The sequence below is a fragment of the Anolis carolinensis genome, unplaced genomic scaffold (assembly GCF_035594765.1).
Source record: "Anolis carolinensis isolate JA03-04 unplaced genomic scaffold, rAnoCar3.1.pri scaffold_7, whole genome shotgun sequence".
Lineage (NCBI taxonomy): Eukaryota > Metazoa > Chordata > Lepidosauria > Squamata > Dactyloidae > Anolis > Anolis carolinensis.
This window is the reverse complement of record NW_026943818.1, coordinates 32,753,714-32,772,112: the sequence shown is the minus strand read 5'-3', so window position 1 is coordinate 32,772,112 and position 18,399 is coordinate 32,753,714. Positions and strand designations below refer to the sequence as shown.

The 18,399-nt window shown below is 33.6% G+C and overlaps 1 protein-coding gene across 4 annotated transcripts in view; it reads left to right on the top strand.

Moving 5' to 3' along the window:
- ap3d1 (adaptor related protein complex 3 subunit delta 1) overlaps positions 1-18,399 on the top strand; it is a 57,934-nt gene that overhangs the window by 34,788 nt on the left and 4,747 nt on the right. Inside the window, exons 19-32 of one of the 4 annotated variants that reach the window (XM_062960089.1) lie at positions 32-104; positions 4,016-4,215; positions 4,364-4,437; positions 4,769-4,792; positions 6,572-6,791; positions 9,099-9,161; positions 9,276-9,380; positions 10,901-11,041; positions 11,122-11,169; positions 11,713-11,902; positions 15,201-15,289; positions 15,377-15,462; positions 15,549-15,670; positions 18,191-18,270. In XM_062960089.1, coding sequence (XP_062816159.1) covers positions 32-104; positions 4,016-4,215; positions 4,364-4,437; positions 4,769-4,792; positions 6,572-6,791; positions 9,099-9,161; positions 9,276-9,380; positions 10,901-11,041; positions 11,122-11,169; positions 11,713-11,902; positions 15,201-15,289; positions 15,377-15,462; positions 15,549-15,670; positions 18,191-18,270 — 1,515 coding nt within the window. Of the gene's footprint in view, positions 1-28; positions 105-4,015; positions 4,216-4,363; positions 4,438-4,768; positions 4,793-6,571; positions 6,792-9,098; positions 9,162-9,275; positions 9,381-10,900; positions 11,042-11,121; positions 11,170-11,712; positions 11,903-15,200; positions 15,290-15,376; positions 15,463-15,548; positions 15,671-18,190; positions 18,271-18,399 lie in introns of all 4 variants that reach the window. The other 3 variants (XM_062960088.1, XM_062960091.1, XM_062960090.1) reach the window with 3 other exon arrangements.

The following is an 18,399-nucleotide window of genomic DNA, read 5'->3' as shown; positions in this document are numbered from 1 at the left end:
ATAATCCTCTCTCTTTCTGTTTGTCCAGCAGTATCAAGACAGCCCTGGCGTCGAACACATCCCCGTGGTCCAGATTGACCTCTCTGTTCCTTTGAAAGTCCCTGGTAATAATAATAATAATAATAATAATAATGTTTCATGATTTTTTAAAATTTATGTGTGACATTTCTATCCTGCCCTTCTCACCCCGAAGGGGACACAGGTCGGCTTACAAGTTATACGTACATACAATATATTATATTATGAGCATAGCATAATATAAGCATTATATATTACTATATTATACTATACTACTATACTGCAATATTGTTAGTAATATTACATGTAATATAGATATACAGTTATAGTAGTGTATTATTATTATATTATATTGTAATATTATCAATATATGTATATACAATATATTATATTATTAGCATAGCACAATATATATGTATATACAATATATTATTAGCATAGCACAATAAAAGCATTACATTTTACTATATTGTACAATACCACTAGACTGCATTATTATTAGTAATATTACATCTAATATATAATATACAATTAGAATAGTGTATTATTATTATATTACATTGTAATATTATTATCAATATTATGTGTATATACAATATATTATATTATTAGCATAGCACAATATTAGCATTATATATTACTATATCAAACTATACCACTATACTGTAATATTATTAGTAATATTACATGTAATATATAATATACAATTATAATAGTGTATTATTATTATAGTTGTATTACATAATAATATTATCAATATTGAATGTATATACAATATATTTTTTGTATAGCACAATATTAGGATGATATATTCCTATAATGTACTATACCACTATACTGCAATATTACTAGTAATATATAATATAGAATTATAATAGCGTCTTATTATATTGTAGTATATTGTAGTAATATTATTATCAATATTATATGTATATGCAATATATTATATTATTAGCATAGCACAATATAAGCATTATATATTACTATATTGTACTATACCACTATACTGTAATATTATTAGTAATATTACATGTAATATATAATATACAATTATAATTGTGTTTTATTATTATTATTATTATTGATAATATTATTAAATTATTATCAATATTATATGTTTGATTTTACCTTTCTCAGGTGTGTCAGGTTTGTGAGAGTAGGCATTTGTACTATACTGCAATATTATTAGTAATATTACATGTAATATATAATATAGAATTATAATAGCATCTTATTATTATATTGTGGTATATTGTAATAATAATATTATATGTATATGCAATATATTATATTATTACCATAGCACAATATTATCATTATATATTACTATATGGTACGATACCACTATATTGCAATATTAGTAATATTACATGTAATATATAAAATTACAGTAGTCTTATTATTATATTGTATTACATTATAATATTATCAACATTATATGTACATACAATATATTATTAGCATAGCACATTAGCATTATATATTACTATATCGAACTATACCACTATACTGTAATATTACATTAATATAAATATACAATAATCATAGTGTATTAATATTATATTGTAGTACATTATAATATCAATATTATAAGTATATACAATATATTATATTATTAGCATAGCACAATATTAGCATTATATATCACTATATTGTACTATACCACTAGACTGCATTACTATTAGTAATATTACATTAATATAAATATACAGTAATCATAGTGAATTAATATTATATTGTATTGCATTATAATATTATTATCAATATTAAATGTACATACAATATATTATTAGCATAGCACATTAGCATTATATATTACTATATCGAACTATACCACTATACTGTAATATTATTAGTAATATTACATTAATATAAATATACAATAATCATAGTGTATTAATATTATATTGTATTACATTATAATATTATTATCAATATTATATGTATATACAATATATTATATTATTAGCATAGCACAATATCAACATGATATATCACCTTTCTTAGGAGTGTCAGGTTTGTGAGAGTAGGCATTTGTACTATACCACGATACTGCAATATTATTAGTAATATTACATGTAATATATAGTTATAATAGTGTATTATTATATTACACTAGCTGTGCCCGGCCACGCATTGCTGTGGCAAAGTATGGTGGTATGGGAAATAAAGCATTGAAGAATTGGTGGTAGTTAAAGTAAAGGGTAAATGTTTTCCCCTGACATTAAGTCTAGTCGTGTCTGACTCTGGGACTCTAGTGCTCATCTCCATTTCTAAGCAGAAGAGCCGGCGTTGTCCGTAGACTCCTCCAAGGTCATGTGGCCGGCATGACTGCATGGAGCGCCGTTACCTTCTGCCGGAGCAGTACCTATTCATCTACTCTCATTTGCATGTTTTCGAACTTCTGGGTTGGTAGAAGCTGGGGCTTTAGATAATCTGTGGAAGAGGCCTAAGTGAAGCCTAACTCTGCCTGTCCCCTGGGCTGAGTCGGTTGCTAGGAGACCAAGTGGGTGGAGCTTAGACTTCTAACTGGCAGCAATTGGATAAAAACAATTATTCCTCTCCCTCTAATTAGGACTTTATTTTTCTTTTCTTTTTGTTGTATCAACCTAGAGGCGTGGATGATGGGTTGTGTTGTTAAATTTCGAGGTTGGGGGGCCTGTAGTTTTGTTGTTTTGTCCGTTGCCCTGATGCCATCACTCTTTTATATATATAGATTATAATATTATTATCAATATTATATGTATAAACCGATCAGCATGATATATCACCTTTCTCAGGTGTGTCAGGTTTGTGAGAGTAGGCATTTGTACTATAGCACGATACTGCAATGTTATTAGTGATATTACATGTAATATATAGTTATAATAGTGTATTATTATATTACATTATAATATTATTATCAATATTATATGTATATAACCGATCAGCATGATATATCACCTTTCTCAGGTGTGTCAGGTTTGTGAGAGTAGGCATTTGTACTATAGCACGATACTGCAATGTTATTAGTAATATTACATGTAATATATAGTTATAATAGTGTATTATTATATTACATTATAATATTATTATCAATATTATATGTATATAACCGATCAGCATGATATATCACCTTTCTCAGGTGTGTCAGGTTTGTGAGAGTAGGCATTTGTACTATAGCACGATACTGCAATGTTATTAGTAATATTACATGTAATATATAGTTATAATAGTGTATTATTATATTACATTATAATATTATTATCAATATTATATGTATATAACCGATCAGCATGATATATCACCTTTCTCAGGTGTGTCAGGTTTGTGAGAGTAGGCATTTGTACTATAGCACGATACTGCAATGTTATTAGTAATATTACATGTAATATATAGTTATAATAGTGTATTATTATATTACATTATAATATTATTATCAATATTATATGTATATAACCGATCAGCATGATATATCACCTTTCTCAGGTGTGTCAGGTTTGTGAGAGTAGGCATTTGTACTATAGCACGATACTGCAATGTTATTAGTAATATTACATGTAATATATAGTTATAATAGTGTATTATTATATTACATTATAATATTATTATCAATATTATATGTATATAACCGATCAGCATGATATATCACCTTTCTCAGGTGTGTCAGGTTTGTGAGAGTAGGCATTTGTACTATAGCACGAAAGTGCAATGTTATTAGTGATATTACATGTAATATATAGTTATAATAGTGTATTATTATATTACATTATAATATTATCAATATTATATGTATATAACCGATCAGCATGATATATCACCTTTCTCAGGTGTGTCAGGTTTGTGAGAGTAGGCATTTGTACTATACTGCAATATTATTAGTATTATACATATAAATATACAATTATAATAGTGTATTATTATTATATTGTATTACATTATAATATTATTATCAGTGTTATATGTATATACAATATGCGTATAATAGATCAGCTCCCCCTGGGTTCCCTCCCGGCAGGCCTCCCAGTCTCGGACCAATACGTCAAGCTGGAGGAGGAGCGTCGGCACCAGCAGAAGCTGGAGAAGGACAAGAAGAAGAAGAAGCAGAAGAAGGAGAAGCGGGGCAAGGGCCGGCGGCACCCCTCGCTCCACACCGAGAGCGACGAGGACATCGCGCCCGCCCAGCACGTGGACATCATCACCGAGGAGATGCCCGAGGTGAGCCCTGCCCGCGGGAGAGTTATTTCCAAACAAACCTAGCCAAGAAAACCCCGATAAGTTTGCCTTGGGGTCGCCATGACACAGCATCAAGGGTAGGTGTCTCTTTTTTGACCCAAGCTGGTTTCTGCCTTTGTTTCCGCCCCAGAACGCTCTGCCCAGCGACGATGACGAGAAGGACCCCAACGACCCTTACAAGGCGCTGGATATCGATCTGGACAAGTAAGTAGGAAAGATGGCCGCTTGTTTACGATGCTATTGTGGTGCTCGAAAATGGCGCTGTCGTTTTTCTAGCGCTCATATCTGTGGAATAATATCCAAGGTGGGAGTACGAACTCTATTTCATGGAGGCAACTGGCCACCTTGATTAGCATTGAATAGCCTTGCAACTTCAAGGTCTGGCTGCTTCTGGGACCTGGCCAGACAGGCCAGAAAACTCACAGCGACAAAGTGAATTCCGGCCGTGAAAGCCTTCGACGGCACATCCTCTCTTTCTCTTTCCATTTCCTTCTGTCCTCATGTTTTTCTTTCCTTTCTTTTTCTATCAAAACAGTCTGGCTTCAGGGAAGCCTGCCAGGTAAGACATCCCAACCTTCTCTGTAGCGAAAGGCTGGCTGCTTCTGCCCAATGCTGTAAAGCCTCAACACGGCCCAGGTCCATCGTTTTGCCAGTCTAATTTTTTTTTTTAATGTTTTAAAAATCCGGGGAAGTCCTGTTGTCCATGGGGTACTCTCTTGAGTATATACTTGAGTATAAGCCTAGTTTTTCAGCCCTTTTTTTAAAAGCCCCCCTCGGCTTATACTCGGGTGAGGGTCCTGGTTGGCTTATATTGGGTTCAGCTTATACTCGAGAATATATGGTACATTTATTATTTTTCTCCATTATTATTGGTATGATTACATTTATTATTTTTCTCTATTATTGTTGCTACTATTACATTTATTTTACTCTTATTATTATTATTATTATTATTACAGTAGAATCTCACTTATCCAACGTTCTGGATTATCCAACACATTTTTGTAGTCAATGTTTTCAATATATCGTGATATTTTGGTGCTAAATTCGTAAATACAGTAATTACTACATAGCATTAATGTGTAATGAACTACTTTTTCTGTCAAATTTGTTGTATAACATGATGTTTTGGGTCTTAATTTGTAAAATCATAACCTATTTTGAGGTTTAATAGGCTTTTTCTTAATCTCTCCTTATTATCCAACACATTCGCTTATCCAACATTCTGCTGGCCCGTTTATGTTGGATAAGTGAGACTCTACTGTATTATTTAACTCTGATATTATTATTATTGCATTTATTATTTGACACATTCGCCCTTTGGCCTAGACTTGTGTTTTATATCTGTTTTTAACGCTTTTTCCTGCAATATTGTTTTTATGATGGTTTTACTGATATTGTTGATTTATTCTTGTAAATTTAAGTGTTTTGATTTGTTTTTATATTGTGATGTTGGGCAAGGCCCCATGTGAGCCGCCCCAAGTCCCTATGGGGAGATGGGGCGGGATACAAGAATAAAATTATTATTATTATTATTATTATTATTATTATTATTATTACTCTATTTATTACATGCATTATTTTCCTGTATTTATTATTATTATTACTATTACATGTATTATTTGACTCTATTATTATTAAAAGGATACATAAGCAGAAGATGAGAAGAATGATTGGATCAGAGTTGGACAGTCTTATCTGAAATTTGGGCTTGATTTTAATATTCAAAAACATTTAACCTACGGATGCCTCAATTAATGGAATTTTATTGGTGTCTATTTTTATTTCTGAAATTTACCACCCTCGGCTTATACTGGAGTCAATGTTTTCCCAGTTTTTTTGTGGTAAAATTAGGTGCCTCGGCTTATATTCGGGTCGGCTTATACTCAAGTATATACGATAATGTAATTTTATTAGTATCTCGGCTTATCCTGGAGTCAATGTTTTCCCAGTTTTTTCGTGGTCAAATTAGGTGCTTATAGTCGGGTCGGCTTATACTCGAGTATGTACGGTAGTAGTTTCATGTATTTATTTTATTTTTATTTATTTATTCATTCACGTATTATTAGCAAAGGTGTTGAGGAGGAGAAGCGGGAGAAGGGGAAGAGTGGACAAGGATCTGGACGGATCAAGGAAGAAGGATTATTATTATTATTAATAATAATAATAATAATGACAACAACATAATAATAATAATAATCCTTCCTTGATCCATCCAGCTTATTATTATTATTATTATTATTATCCACTCCCATTCACACCTCTTGTTGTCTTCTTTTTATATTATTATTATTATTATTATTATTATTATTATTATTATTTTTCACCCTTCCGGAAGGCCTTTAGCGGACAGCGAGAAGCTCCCTGTCCAACGGCACCGCAACGCCGAGGGACTCAAGTCGCCGCAGGAGGCGGATGTTCCGCCGGCCGAGAAGAAGAGCAAGAAGCCCAAGAAGAAGGAGAAGAAGCACAAAGAGAAGGAGAAGGAGAAGAAGAGGAAAGAGCGGAAGGCCAAGGAGGAGGCCGAGGGGGAAGAGGAGGAGGAAGAAGGCAAAAAGGTAACGCCGGGTAATAATAATAATAATAATAATAATAATAATAATAATAATAATAATAGTTCAGACATCCGACTCTTTCAGGACAAGTCTCCTACCACAGTGGTTGAGCACTACGTAGCAATAATAATAATAATAATAATAATAATGATAATAATAATAGTGATAATAGTAATAATAATAATACAGTAGAGTCTCACTTATCCAAGCCTCGCTTATCCAAGCCTCGCTTATCCAAGCCTTTGGATAATCCAAGCCATTTTTGTAGTCAATGTTTCCAATATATCGTGATATTTTGGTGCTAAATTCGTAAATACAGTAATTACAACATAACATTACTGCGTATTGAACTACTTTTTCTGTCAAATTTGTTGTATAACATGAAGTTTTGGAAGCTTAATTTGTAAAATCATAACCTAATTTGATGTTTAATAGGCTTTTCCTTGATCAGTCCTTATAATCCCAGATATTCGCTTATCCAAGCTTCTGCCAGTCCATTTAGCTTGGATAAGTGAGACTCTACTGTAATAATAATAATAATGGCATGATGGTACATAGGCTGTAATGATGATGATGATAATAATATGGGCATGTTGGTACATAGGCTGTAGTAGTAGTAGTAGTAATAATAATAATAATAATAATAATAGTAATATGGCATGATGGTACATAGGCCATGATGATGATGATGATGATAATATGGGCATGTTGGTACATAGGCTGTAGTAGTAGTAGTAGTAGTAGTAGTAATAATAATAATAATAATAATAATAATAATAATAATAATAATAATAATGGCATGTGGATACATAGACCGTGATGATGATGATGATGATAATGGCATGTTGGTACATAAGCTGTAATAATAATAATAATAATAATAATAATAATAATAATAATAATAATAATAATAATAAAAATGGCACGTAGGTACATAGACCGTGATGATGATGATGATGATGATGATGATGATGATGATGATGATGATATCGGCACGTTGGTACATAGGCCGTAATAATAATAATAATAATAATAATAATAATAATAATAATAATAATAATAATAAGGGAATGTAGGTACATAGACCGTAATGATGATGATGATGATGATGATGATGATATGGGTATATTAGTACATATGCCGTCATAATAATAATAATAATAATTATTATTATTATTATAATATAATGGCACATTGGTACATAGACCGTGATGATGATGATGATGATGATGATGATGATGATATGGACATGTTGGTACATAGGCCATAATAATAATAATAATAATAATAATAATAATAATAATAATAATAATAATAATAATAATGGTATGGACACAATGGTACATAGGCCGTAATGATGATGATGACAATAATAATAATATGGGCACGTTGGTACATAGGCCGTAATAATAATATAATAATAATAATAATAATAATAATAATAATAATAATAATAATAATAATGATAATATGGCACGATGGTACATAGACCATGATGATGATGATAATAATATGGGCATGTTGGTACATAGGCTGTAATAATAATAATAATAATAATAATAATAATAATAATAATAATAATAATAATAATAAAAATGGCACGTAGGTACATAGACCGTGATGATGATGATGATGATGATGATGATATCGGCACGTTGGTACATAGGCCGTAATAATAATAATAATAATAATAATAATAATAATAATAATAATAATAATAATAATAATGGAATGTAGGTACATAGACCGTAATGATGATGATGATGATGATGATATGGGTACATTAGTACATATGCCGTAATAATAATAATAATAATAATAATAATAATAATAATAATAATAATAATAATAATAATAATATAATGGCACTTTGGTACATAGGCCATAATAATAATAATAATAGTATGGGCATGATGGTACATAGGCTGTGATGATGATGATATGGGTACATTGGTACATACATATGGTAATAATAATAATAATAATAATAATAATAATAATAATTGCACAATGGGTACATAGGCTATAGTAGTAATAATAATAATATAATGGCATGTTGGTACATAGACTGTAATGAGGATGATGATGATGATGATGATGATGATATGGACATGTTGGTACATAGGCTGTAATAATCATAATCATAATAATGGTATGTTAGTACATAGGCCATAATAATAATAATAATAACAGTAACAACAACTTTATTTTTGTACCCCACCTCCATCTCCCCAAAGGGACCCGGGATGGCTTGCATGGGGCCACGTCCCATAATTACCCCATAATTCTGTTTCTGTGGTTGTTTTCCAGGCTGACGACATGGACTTCTGGCTTTCAGACGCCCCGCCGCCTCCGCCTGCTGTGGCCACAGAGGTAAAGAAATATTAGAAATATTAGAAGATCATTTCGCTCTTAAACTTCATGGGGAGACGGAGGCAGGGTACAGAAATAAAGTTATTATAATTATAATTCTGGTGTCTTTGTCAGGGCCCACCGGAAGCGAGTGCCGACGGGGCCGAATGCGAGGCTCCGGAGGAAGCGAAGAAGGATGAGCGAGCGGAGGAGTTGGAGGAAGAGGAGGACGAAGGGAGGGTGAGTGGCTGATCTGTCCTTACCATCATTGGAAACACCAATAATAATAATAATTATTATTTATTTATTTATTTTTCAAACTTATATGCCGCCACTCCCCTAGGGCTCGGAGCAGCTTACAAGATAATAATAAGAATAAGAATAATAATAATAATTTTATTTGACCAGTTTATATGACCATTTCAAAGTCCAACACAAATAAAAACAAGGCAGAAAGGAGGGTTTGCTGTCAAAATCTTATTGTGATTATGCTTATTTTAACGGAACTCTTTTGTCTTGTTACAATGTTGTTTATGTTTGCTGTGTTGTTTTGACAATTGATTGTTTTGCACCCATGTTGGAAACCACCCTGAGTCCTCTCGAGATCATAGAATCATAGAATAGTAGAGTTGGAAGAGACCACATGGGCCATCCAGTCCAACCCCCTGCTAAGAAGCAGGAAATCGCATTCAAAGCACCCCCGACAGATGGCCATCCAGCCATCTTCTTCTTCTTCTTCTTCTTCTTCTTATTATTATTATTATTATTATTATTATTATATTTTATTATATATTTTATATTATTGTTTATTATATTAGTATATTTTATTATATATATTATTATTTATTTCATTTTATTATATTACATAATTATAATTTATTATATATTATATATTATATTAATATATTTTATTATATATTATATTAATATATTTTATTATATATTATTATATTATTATATATTATATTAATATATTTTATTATATATTATTATTTATTATTTTTCATCATATTACATTTTATTTTATTACATATTATATTATTATATATTGTATTAATATATTTAATTATATATATTTTATTATGTTTTATCATATTACATTATATTTTGTTATATATTATATTATTATATATTATATTGATATATTTTATTATATATTATTATTTATTATATTTTATCATATTATCATTATTCTTTATCATATTTATATCCCACCTTTCTCAACCCCGGAGGGGACTCAAAGCGGCCTAATAACAGGCAGCAATTTGATGCCATACACACATATATCAAATAAACAATTCCAATTAAAACCAATAATTAAAACATGAATGATTAAAACATCAATTAAAATTATGCCATCTTAAAACATAATCCATTTGTCAAGCACAATTTTTTCATAGTTACATATTACATTGCTCCAATTACTTGTCAAAAGCTTGGTCCCAAAGCCATGTCTTGAGTTTTTTTCCAGAAGGTCAGGAGAGAGGAGGCAGGAGTTTCATAATATTATATATTACTAGCTGTGCCCGGCCATGCGTTGTTGTGGCTAGGACTTAATTTTTCTTTTCTTTTTGTTGTATGAACCTAGAGGCGTGGATGAAAGGTTGTGCTGTCAATTTTCATGGTTGTGGGGCGTTTAGTTTAGTTGTTTTGTCCGGTGCCGTGATTCCATTACCCTTTTATATATATAGATATTATTATATATAATATAATATATATTATATTAATATATTTTATTATTATCCTTCCCGTCCTAGTAGAAATCCTCCAAGCACAAGAAGAAGAAGCATAAGAAGGAGGAGAAGGCCAAGGAGCGGAAGTCCAAGAAGCATCACGGCGGCCCCGAGGAGCCCCCCACGGACTCGGTCCAGAACGGGACGCTGGAGGACGAACCCCTGCCGGTGAGGAACATGTTTTGGGGTTGGTCGGAACAAGGACAACCGGAAAAAAAAAATCTTATTTCCCTCTCCTGCCTTTCCAGCCTATGTCCAGTTATGGCCTTCTCGCTGAAAACGCATACATCAAAATGGTGAGTCTCCCGGTTCGTGTCGTGGCGGGCACCCGGGCCTTTTTCCCCCCCGGGTTTTGTCAGGGGATGATGGGTAGCAGAGTGAAATCCAAAAATTCACCATCCCGGTCTCCAGACTGTCTCCCGGTGTGGAAAAACAGCACTGGACAAACACACTCCAGCAGACGAGGGTTCGGTTGGAAATCCAACGGCAATATATCTTTATTTACATGACTATATACAAACAGAGCAAATCAGTCCTTCTCTCCATGAGTGCTCTTGCCGAAGCGACTCATGCACACACAGCACACTGCTCTACCGTTCACGGAAACTCCTCTGCATTCCACAGGAACAAGAAAGAAAGTCCCGGTCAAAACAAACTTGACCCCATTGGTCCTGTGATACATCAATCATAGCGGACTCTCATTAACTCCATAACTGCTGAAATGCCTTGCCGAAAAACTAACCCATAAGGCATTTCTAATAACCCAGATTGATTTTAACATTTCACAATACACAATACCCTGACAGGTTTGTCTATGTTTCCCGTTGTTTTTGTGACAGACGTACGACATCCAGGGCAACCTGCAGAGCCACGGGCAGGTGACGGTCTCGGTGATCTTTGAGAACAAGAGCAGCAGCTTCCTCAAGAGCATGGAGCTCAATGTCCTGGACTCGCTCAACACCAAGATGCTGCGGCCCGACGGAGCCTCCATCCACGACGGCATCGCCGTCCCCTTCCAGCTCCCTCCTGGTATTATTATCATTACCATTATTATTATTATCAACACAACGACGTTGTATGGCACAGCAAACAAGATAGATATGCTGGATTTCGTTTCGCAAAACCACAAGTCGAACACTTCCCAAGTGTCTAGGACTGTGTGATGTATTTTCGGATGATGTGTGCAGATCCCAGTAGGGTGGCCTTTTGCAGTTGGCAGATGGTGATTTTGCCAATGTCTATTGTTTCCAAATGCCGGCTGAGATCTTTTGGCACAGCACCCAGGGTGCCCATCACCACCGGGACCACCTGCACTGGTTTCTGCCAGAGTCTTTGAAGTTCAATCTTGAGGTCGTGATAGCGGCTGAGTTTTTCCTGTTGTTTTTCATCTATGCGACTGTCACCTGGGATGGCGACATCAATGATCCAAACCTTGTTCTTTTCCACAACTGTGATGTCTGGTGTGTTGTGTTCCAGAACTTTGTCAGTCTGGATTCGGAAGTCCCAAAGTATCTTTGCATGTTCATTTTCCAATACTTTTGCAGGTTTGTGATCCCACCAGTTCTTTGCTGCTGGGAGGTGGTACTTGAGGCATAAGTTCCAATGAATCATTTGGGCCACATAGTTGTGCCTCTGTTTGTAGTCTGTCTGTGCGATTTTCTTACAGCAGCTGAGGAGATGATCAATGGTTTCATCGGTTTCCTTGCACAGTCTGCATTTTGGGTCATCAGCTGATTTTTCAATCTTGGCCTTAATGGCCTTTGTCCTGATGTCTTGCTCCTGGGCTGCAAGGATCAGGCCTTCTGTCTCCTTCTTCAGGGTCCCATTTGTGAACCAGAGCCAGGTCTTCTATTATTATTATTATTATTATTATTATTATTATTATTATTATTAATGGCCTTTGTCCTGATGTCTTGCTCCTGGGCTGCAAGGATCAGGCCTTCTGTCTCCTCCTTCAGGGTCCCATTTGTGAACCAGAGCCAGGTCTTCTATTATTATTATTATTATTATTATTATTATTATTATTATTAATGGCCTTTGTCCTGATGTCTTGCTCCTGGGCTGCAAGGATCAGGCCTTCTGTCTCCTTCTTCAGGGTCCCATTTGTGAACCAGAGCCAGGTCTTCTATTATTATTATTATTATTATTATTATTATTAATGGCCTTTGTCCTGATGTCTTGCTCCTGGGCTGCAAGGATCAGGCCTTCTGTCTCCTTCTTCAGGGTCCCATTTGTGAACCAGAGCCAGGTCTTCTATTATTATTATTATTATTATTATTATTATTAATGGCCTTTGTCCTGATGTCTTGCTCCTGGGCTGCAAGGATCAGGCCTTCTGTCTCCTTCTTCAGGGTCCCATTTGTGAACCAGAGCCAGGTCTTCTATTATTATTATTATTATTATTATTATTATTATTATTATTATTAATGGCCTTTGTCCTGATGTCTTGCTCCTGGGCTGCAAGGATCAGGCCTTCTGTCTCCTTCTTCAGGGTCCCATTCGTGAGCCAGAGCTATTATTATTATTATTATTATTATTATTATTATTATTATTATTATTATTATTATTATTATTATTCAATGAGTCTGCAGTGCCTTTCGTGTTCCTTGACATTATTATTATTATTATTATTATTATTGTGTTGTCGAAGGCTTTCATGGCCGGGATCACAGGGTTGTTGTATGTCTTTCGGGCTGTGTGGCCATGTTCCAGAAGCATTCTCTCCTGACGTTTCACCCACATCTATGGCAGCCAACCTCAGAGTTATTATTATTGTTGTTGTTGTTATTATTGAATGAGTCTGCAGCGCCTTTTGTGTTCCTTGATATTATTATTATTGTTATTATTATTATTATTATTCAGTAAGTTTGTGTTCCATGATATTATTATTATTGTTGAAAGAGTCTGCAATGCCTTTCATGTTCCTTGATATTATTGTTGTTATTATTATTATTATTATTATTCATTGAGTCTGCAGTGCCTTTCGTGTTCCTTGATATTATTATTATTCAATGAGTCTGCAGTGCCTTTTGTGTTCCTCAATATTATTATTATTATTATTATTATTATTATTATTATGGAATGAGTCTGCAGCGCCTTTCGTGTTCCTTGATATTATTATTATTGTTATTATTATTATTATTATTATTATTATTGAATGAGTCTGCAGTGCTTTTTGTGTTCCTTATTATTATTATTATTATTATTATTGAATGAGTCTGCAGTGCTTTTTGTGTTCCTTGATATTATTATTATTGAATGAGTTTGTGTTCCTTGATATTATTATTATCATCATCATTATTGAATGGGTTTGTGTTCCATGATATTATTATTATTATTATTATTATTATTATTATTGAATGAGTCTGCAGTGCCTTTCGTGTTCTTTGATATTATTATTATTATTATTGAATGAGTCTGCAGCACCTTTCGTGTCCCATGATATTATTATTATTATTATTATTATTATTATTCAATGAGTCTGCAGCGCCTTCCGTGTCCCATGATATTACTATTATTATTATTATTATTATTATTATTATTATTATTCAATGAGTCTGCAGCACCTTTCGTGTCCCATGATATTACTATTTTTATTATTATCATTATTATTATTCAATGAGTCTGCAGCGCCTTTCGTGTACCATATTATTATTATTATTATTATTATTATTATTATTATTATTCAGTGAGTCTGCAGTGCCTTTCGTGTTCCTTGATATTATTATTATTATTATTATTATTATTATTATTATTATTGAATGAGTCTGCAGCACCTTTCGTGTCCCATGATATTACTATTTTTATTATTATCATTATTATTATTCAATGAGTCTGCAGCGCCTTTCGTGTACCATGATATTATTATTATTATTATTATTATTATTATTATTATTATTATTATTATTATTCAATGAGTCTGCAGTGCCTTTCGTGTTCCTTGATATTATTATTATTATTATTATTATTATTATTATTGAATGAGTCTGCAGCACCTTTCGTGTCCCATGATATTACTATTATTATTATTATCACTATTATTATTCAATGAGTCTGCAGCGCCTTTCGTGTACCATGATATTATTATTATTATTATTATTGAATGAGTCTGCAGCACCTTTCGTGTCCCATGATATTATTATTATTATTATTATTATTATTATTATTATTATTATTATTATTATTCAATGAGTTTGCAGTGCCTTTCGTGTCCCATGATATTATTATTCAATGAGTCTGCAGCACCTTTCGTGTCCCTTATTATTATTATTATTATTATTATTATTATTATTATTATTATGACCTTTCTAATTCCTTAATCCTCCAGGCGTCTCCAACGAGGCCCAGTTCGTCTTCTCGCTGCAGAGCATCGTCATGGCTCAGAAGCTGAAAGGGACGCTCTCGTTCATCGTCAAAGTAAGACTCAAACCCAGGGCTCGAAATCACCCTGAAAAGCAGAATATTTTGGCGGCTGTCACTCAACCCTCTCCCCGTTCCCCGCAGGACGAGGAGGGATCCACGCACGACAAGATCGACTTCAAGTTGCACTTCAGCTGCGCCTCTTATCTGATCACTACGCCCTGCTACAGGTCGGCAACAACTCTCGGGCGAAGGGAAGGATGTGGCAGGGGTAGAGTGTCCCTAACTCCCCGTTTTTTCTTCTTCTTCTCCGCAGCGACGCTTTCGCCAAGCTCTTGGAATCGGGGGACTTGCACGCCAGCGCCTTTAAAGTGGAAGGCATCACCGATCCTTTCCACCACATCCTGGCCAAAATCTGTTTCTACCATCATTTCTCAGGTGCGTCAGGACCATCCTAGTCAGCATCCGAGACCTCTCTCTGTGTCTTCCTTCCTTCCGTCCAGCCTTGCTGTTCTCTATCTATTTCTTCCCTGCACGGAGAGTTCATTATTATTATTATTATTATTATTATTATTATTATTATTATTATTATTATTATTGTATGACACAGCAAATATGATAGATATGCTGGATTTCGTGTCGCAAAACCACAAGTCGAACACTTCCCAAGTGTCTAGGACTGTGTGATGTAAATTATTATTATTATTATTATTATTATTATTATTATTATTGTAAGACACAGCAAATATGATAGATATGCTGGATTTCGTATCACAAAATCACAAGTCGAACTCTTCCCAAGTGTCTAGGACTGTGTGATGTAAATTATTATTATTATTATTATTATTATTATTATTGTAAGACACAGCAAATATGATAGATATGCTGGATTTCGTTTCGCAAAATCACAAGTCGAACTCTTCCCAAGTGTCTAGGACTGTGTCATGTATTATTATTATTATTATTATTATTATTATTATTATTATGACACAGCAAACAAGATAGATATGCTGGATTTCGTATCACAAAATCACAAGTCGAACACTTCCCAAGTGTCTAGGACTGTGTGATGTATTATTATTATTATTATTATTATTATTGTAAGACACAGCAAATATGATAGATATGCTGGATTTCGTTTCGCAAAATCACAAGTCGAACACTTCCCAAGTGTCTAGGACTGTGTCATGTATTATTATTATTATTACTAGCTGTGCCCGGCCACGCGTTGCTGTGGCAAAGTGGTGGTGGTATTGGTTAAAAATTGTTGTGCAATTTTTATTTGACGTTATTTGCATTTTTTAAATTAATTTTATTGTAAGTTATCTTCTTATTTATTATATTTTATTATTTTCTTGTATTATTTTTAGTTATGTTCTGTTATTATAGTATTTTATTGTCTTAATTTTTAGTGTTTTAAATTATTTTTTAGTGTTTTTTATTATTTTTTATTGGGTTGCTAGGAGACCAAGTTGGAGGAGCTTAGCCTTCTAACTGGCAGCCATTGGATAAAAGCAATTATTCCTCTCTCTCTAATTAGGACTTTATTTTTCTTTTCTTTTTGTTGTATCAACCTAGAGGCGTGGATGATGGGTTGTGTTGTCAAATTTTGAGGTTGGGGGGCCTGTAGTTTTGTTGTTTTGTGGGTCGCCGTGATGCCATCACTCTTTTATATATATAGATTATTATTATTATTATTATTATTGTATGACACAGCAAATATGATAGATATGCTGGATTTCGTATCACAAAATCACAAGTCAAACACTTCCCAAGTGTCTAGGACTGTGTGATGTATTATTATTATTATTATTATTATTATTATTATTATTATTATTATTATGACACAGCAAATATGATAGATATGCTGGATTTCGTATCACAAAATCACAAGTCGAACACTTCCCAAGTGTCTAGGACTGTGTCATGTATTATTATTATTATTATTATTATTATTATTATTATTATTATTATTATTATTGTATGACACAGCAAATATGATAGATATGCTGGATTTCGTATCACAAAATCACAAGTCGAACACTTCCCAAGTGTCTAGGACTGTGTCATGTATTATTATTATTATTATTATTATTATTATTATTATTATTATTATTATTATTATTATTATTGTATGACACAGCAAATATGATAGATATGCTGGATTTCGTTTCACAAAACCACAAGTCGAACTCTTCCCAAGTGTCTAGGACTGTGTGATGTATTTTCGGATGATGCGCAGATCCCAGTCGGGTGGCCTTTTGCAGTTGGCAGATCGTGATTTTGTCAATGTCTATTGTTTCTAAATGCCGGCTGAGATCTTTTGATGTGCCCATCACCACCGGGACCACCTGCACTGGTTTCTGCCAGAGTCTTTGCAGTTCAATCTTGAGGTCCTGAGAGTGGCTGAGTTTTTCCTGTTGTTTTTCACCTGGGATGGCGACATCAATGATCCAAACCTTGTTCTTTTCCACAACTGTGATGTCTGGTGTGTTGTGTTCCAGAACTTTGTCAGTCTGGATTCGGAAGTCCCACAGTCTCTTTGCGTGCTCATTTTCCACAACCTTTGCAGGTTTGTGATCCCACCAGTTCTTTGCTGCTGGGAGGTGGGACTTGAGGCATAAGTTCCAATGAATCATTTGGGCCACAGAGTTGTGCCTCTGTTTGTAGTCTGTCTGTGCGATTTTCTTACAGCAGCTGAGGAGATGATCCATGGTTTCGTCGGTTTCCTTGCACAGTCTGCATTTTGGGTCATCAGCTGATTTTTTGATCTTAGCCTTGATTGCATTTGTTCTGATGGCTTGCTCCTGGGCTGCAAGGATCAGGCCTTCCATCTCCAGAATAATAATAATAATAATTAATAATAATAATAATTATTATTATTATTATTATTATTATTATTATATATGCACGTCTCTTAGGGCAAACTTCCTTTTTCTCTCTCCTGTCTCCCTGTAGTGGTCGAACGCGTGGGCGACTGCGCCTCCATGTACAGCCGGTCGATCCAGGGACATCACGTCTGCCTGTTAGTGAAAAAGGTGAGCAGAGAGAATTTGGAAGACCCGAATCTATATTAATTCTGGATAGTTGACCCTCTTTTGTGGAAGGAGAGTTGGGTATTATTATTATTATATTACCCTGCAAGGGGAGTTGGGTATTATTATTAT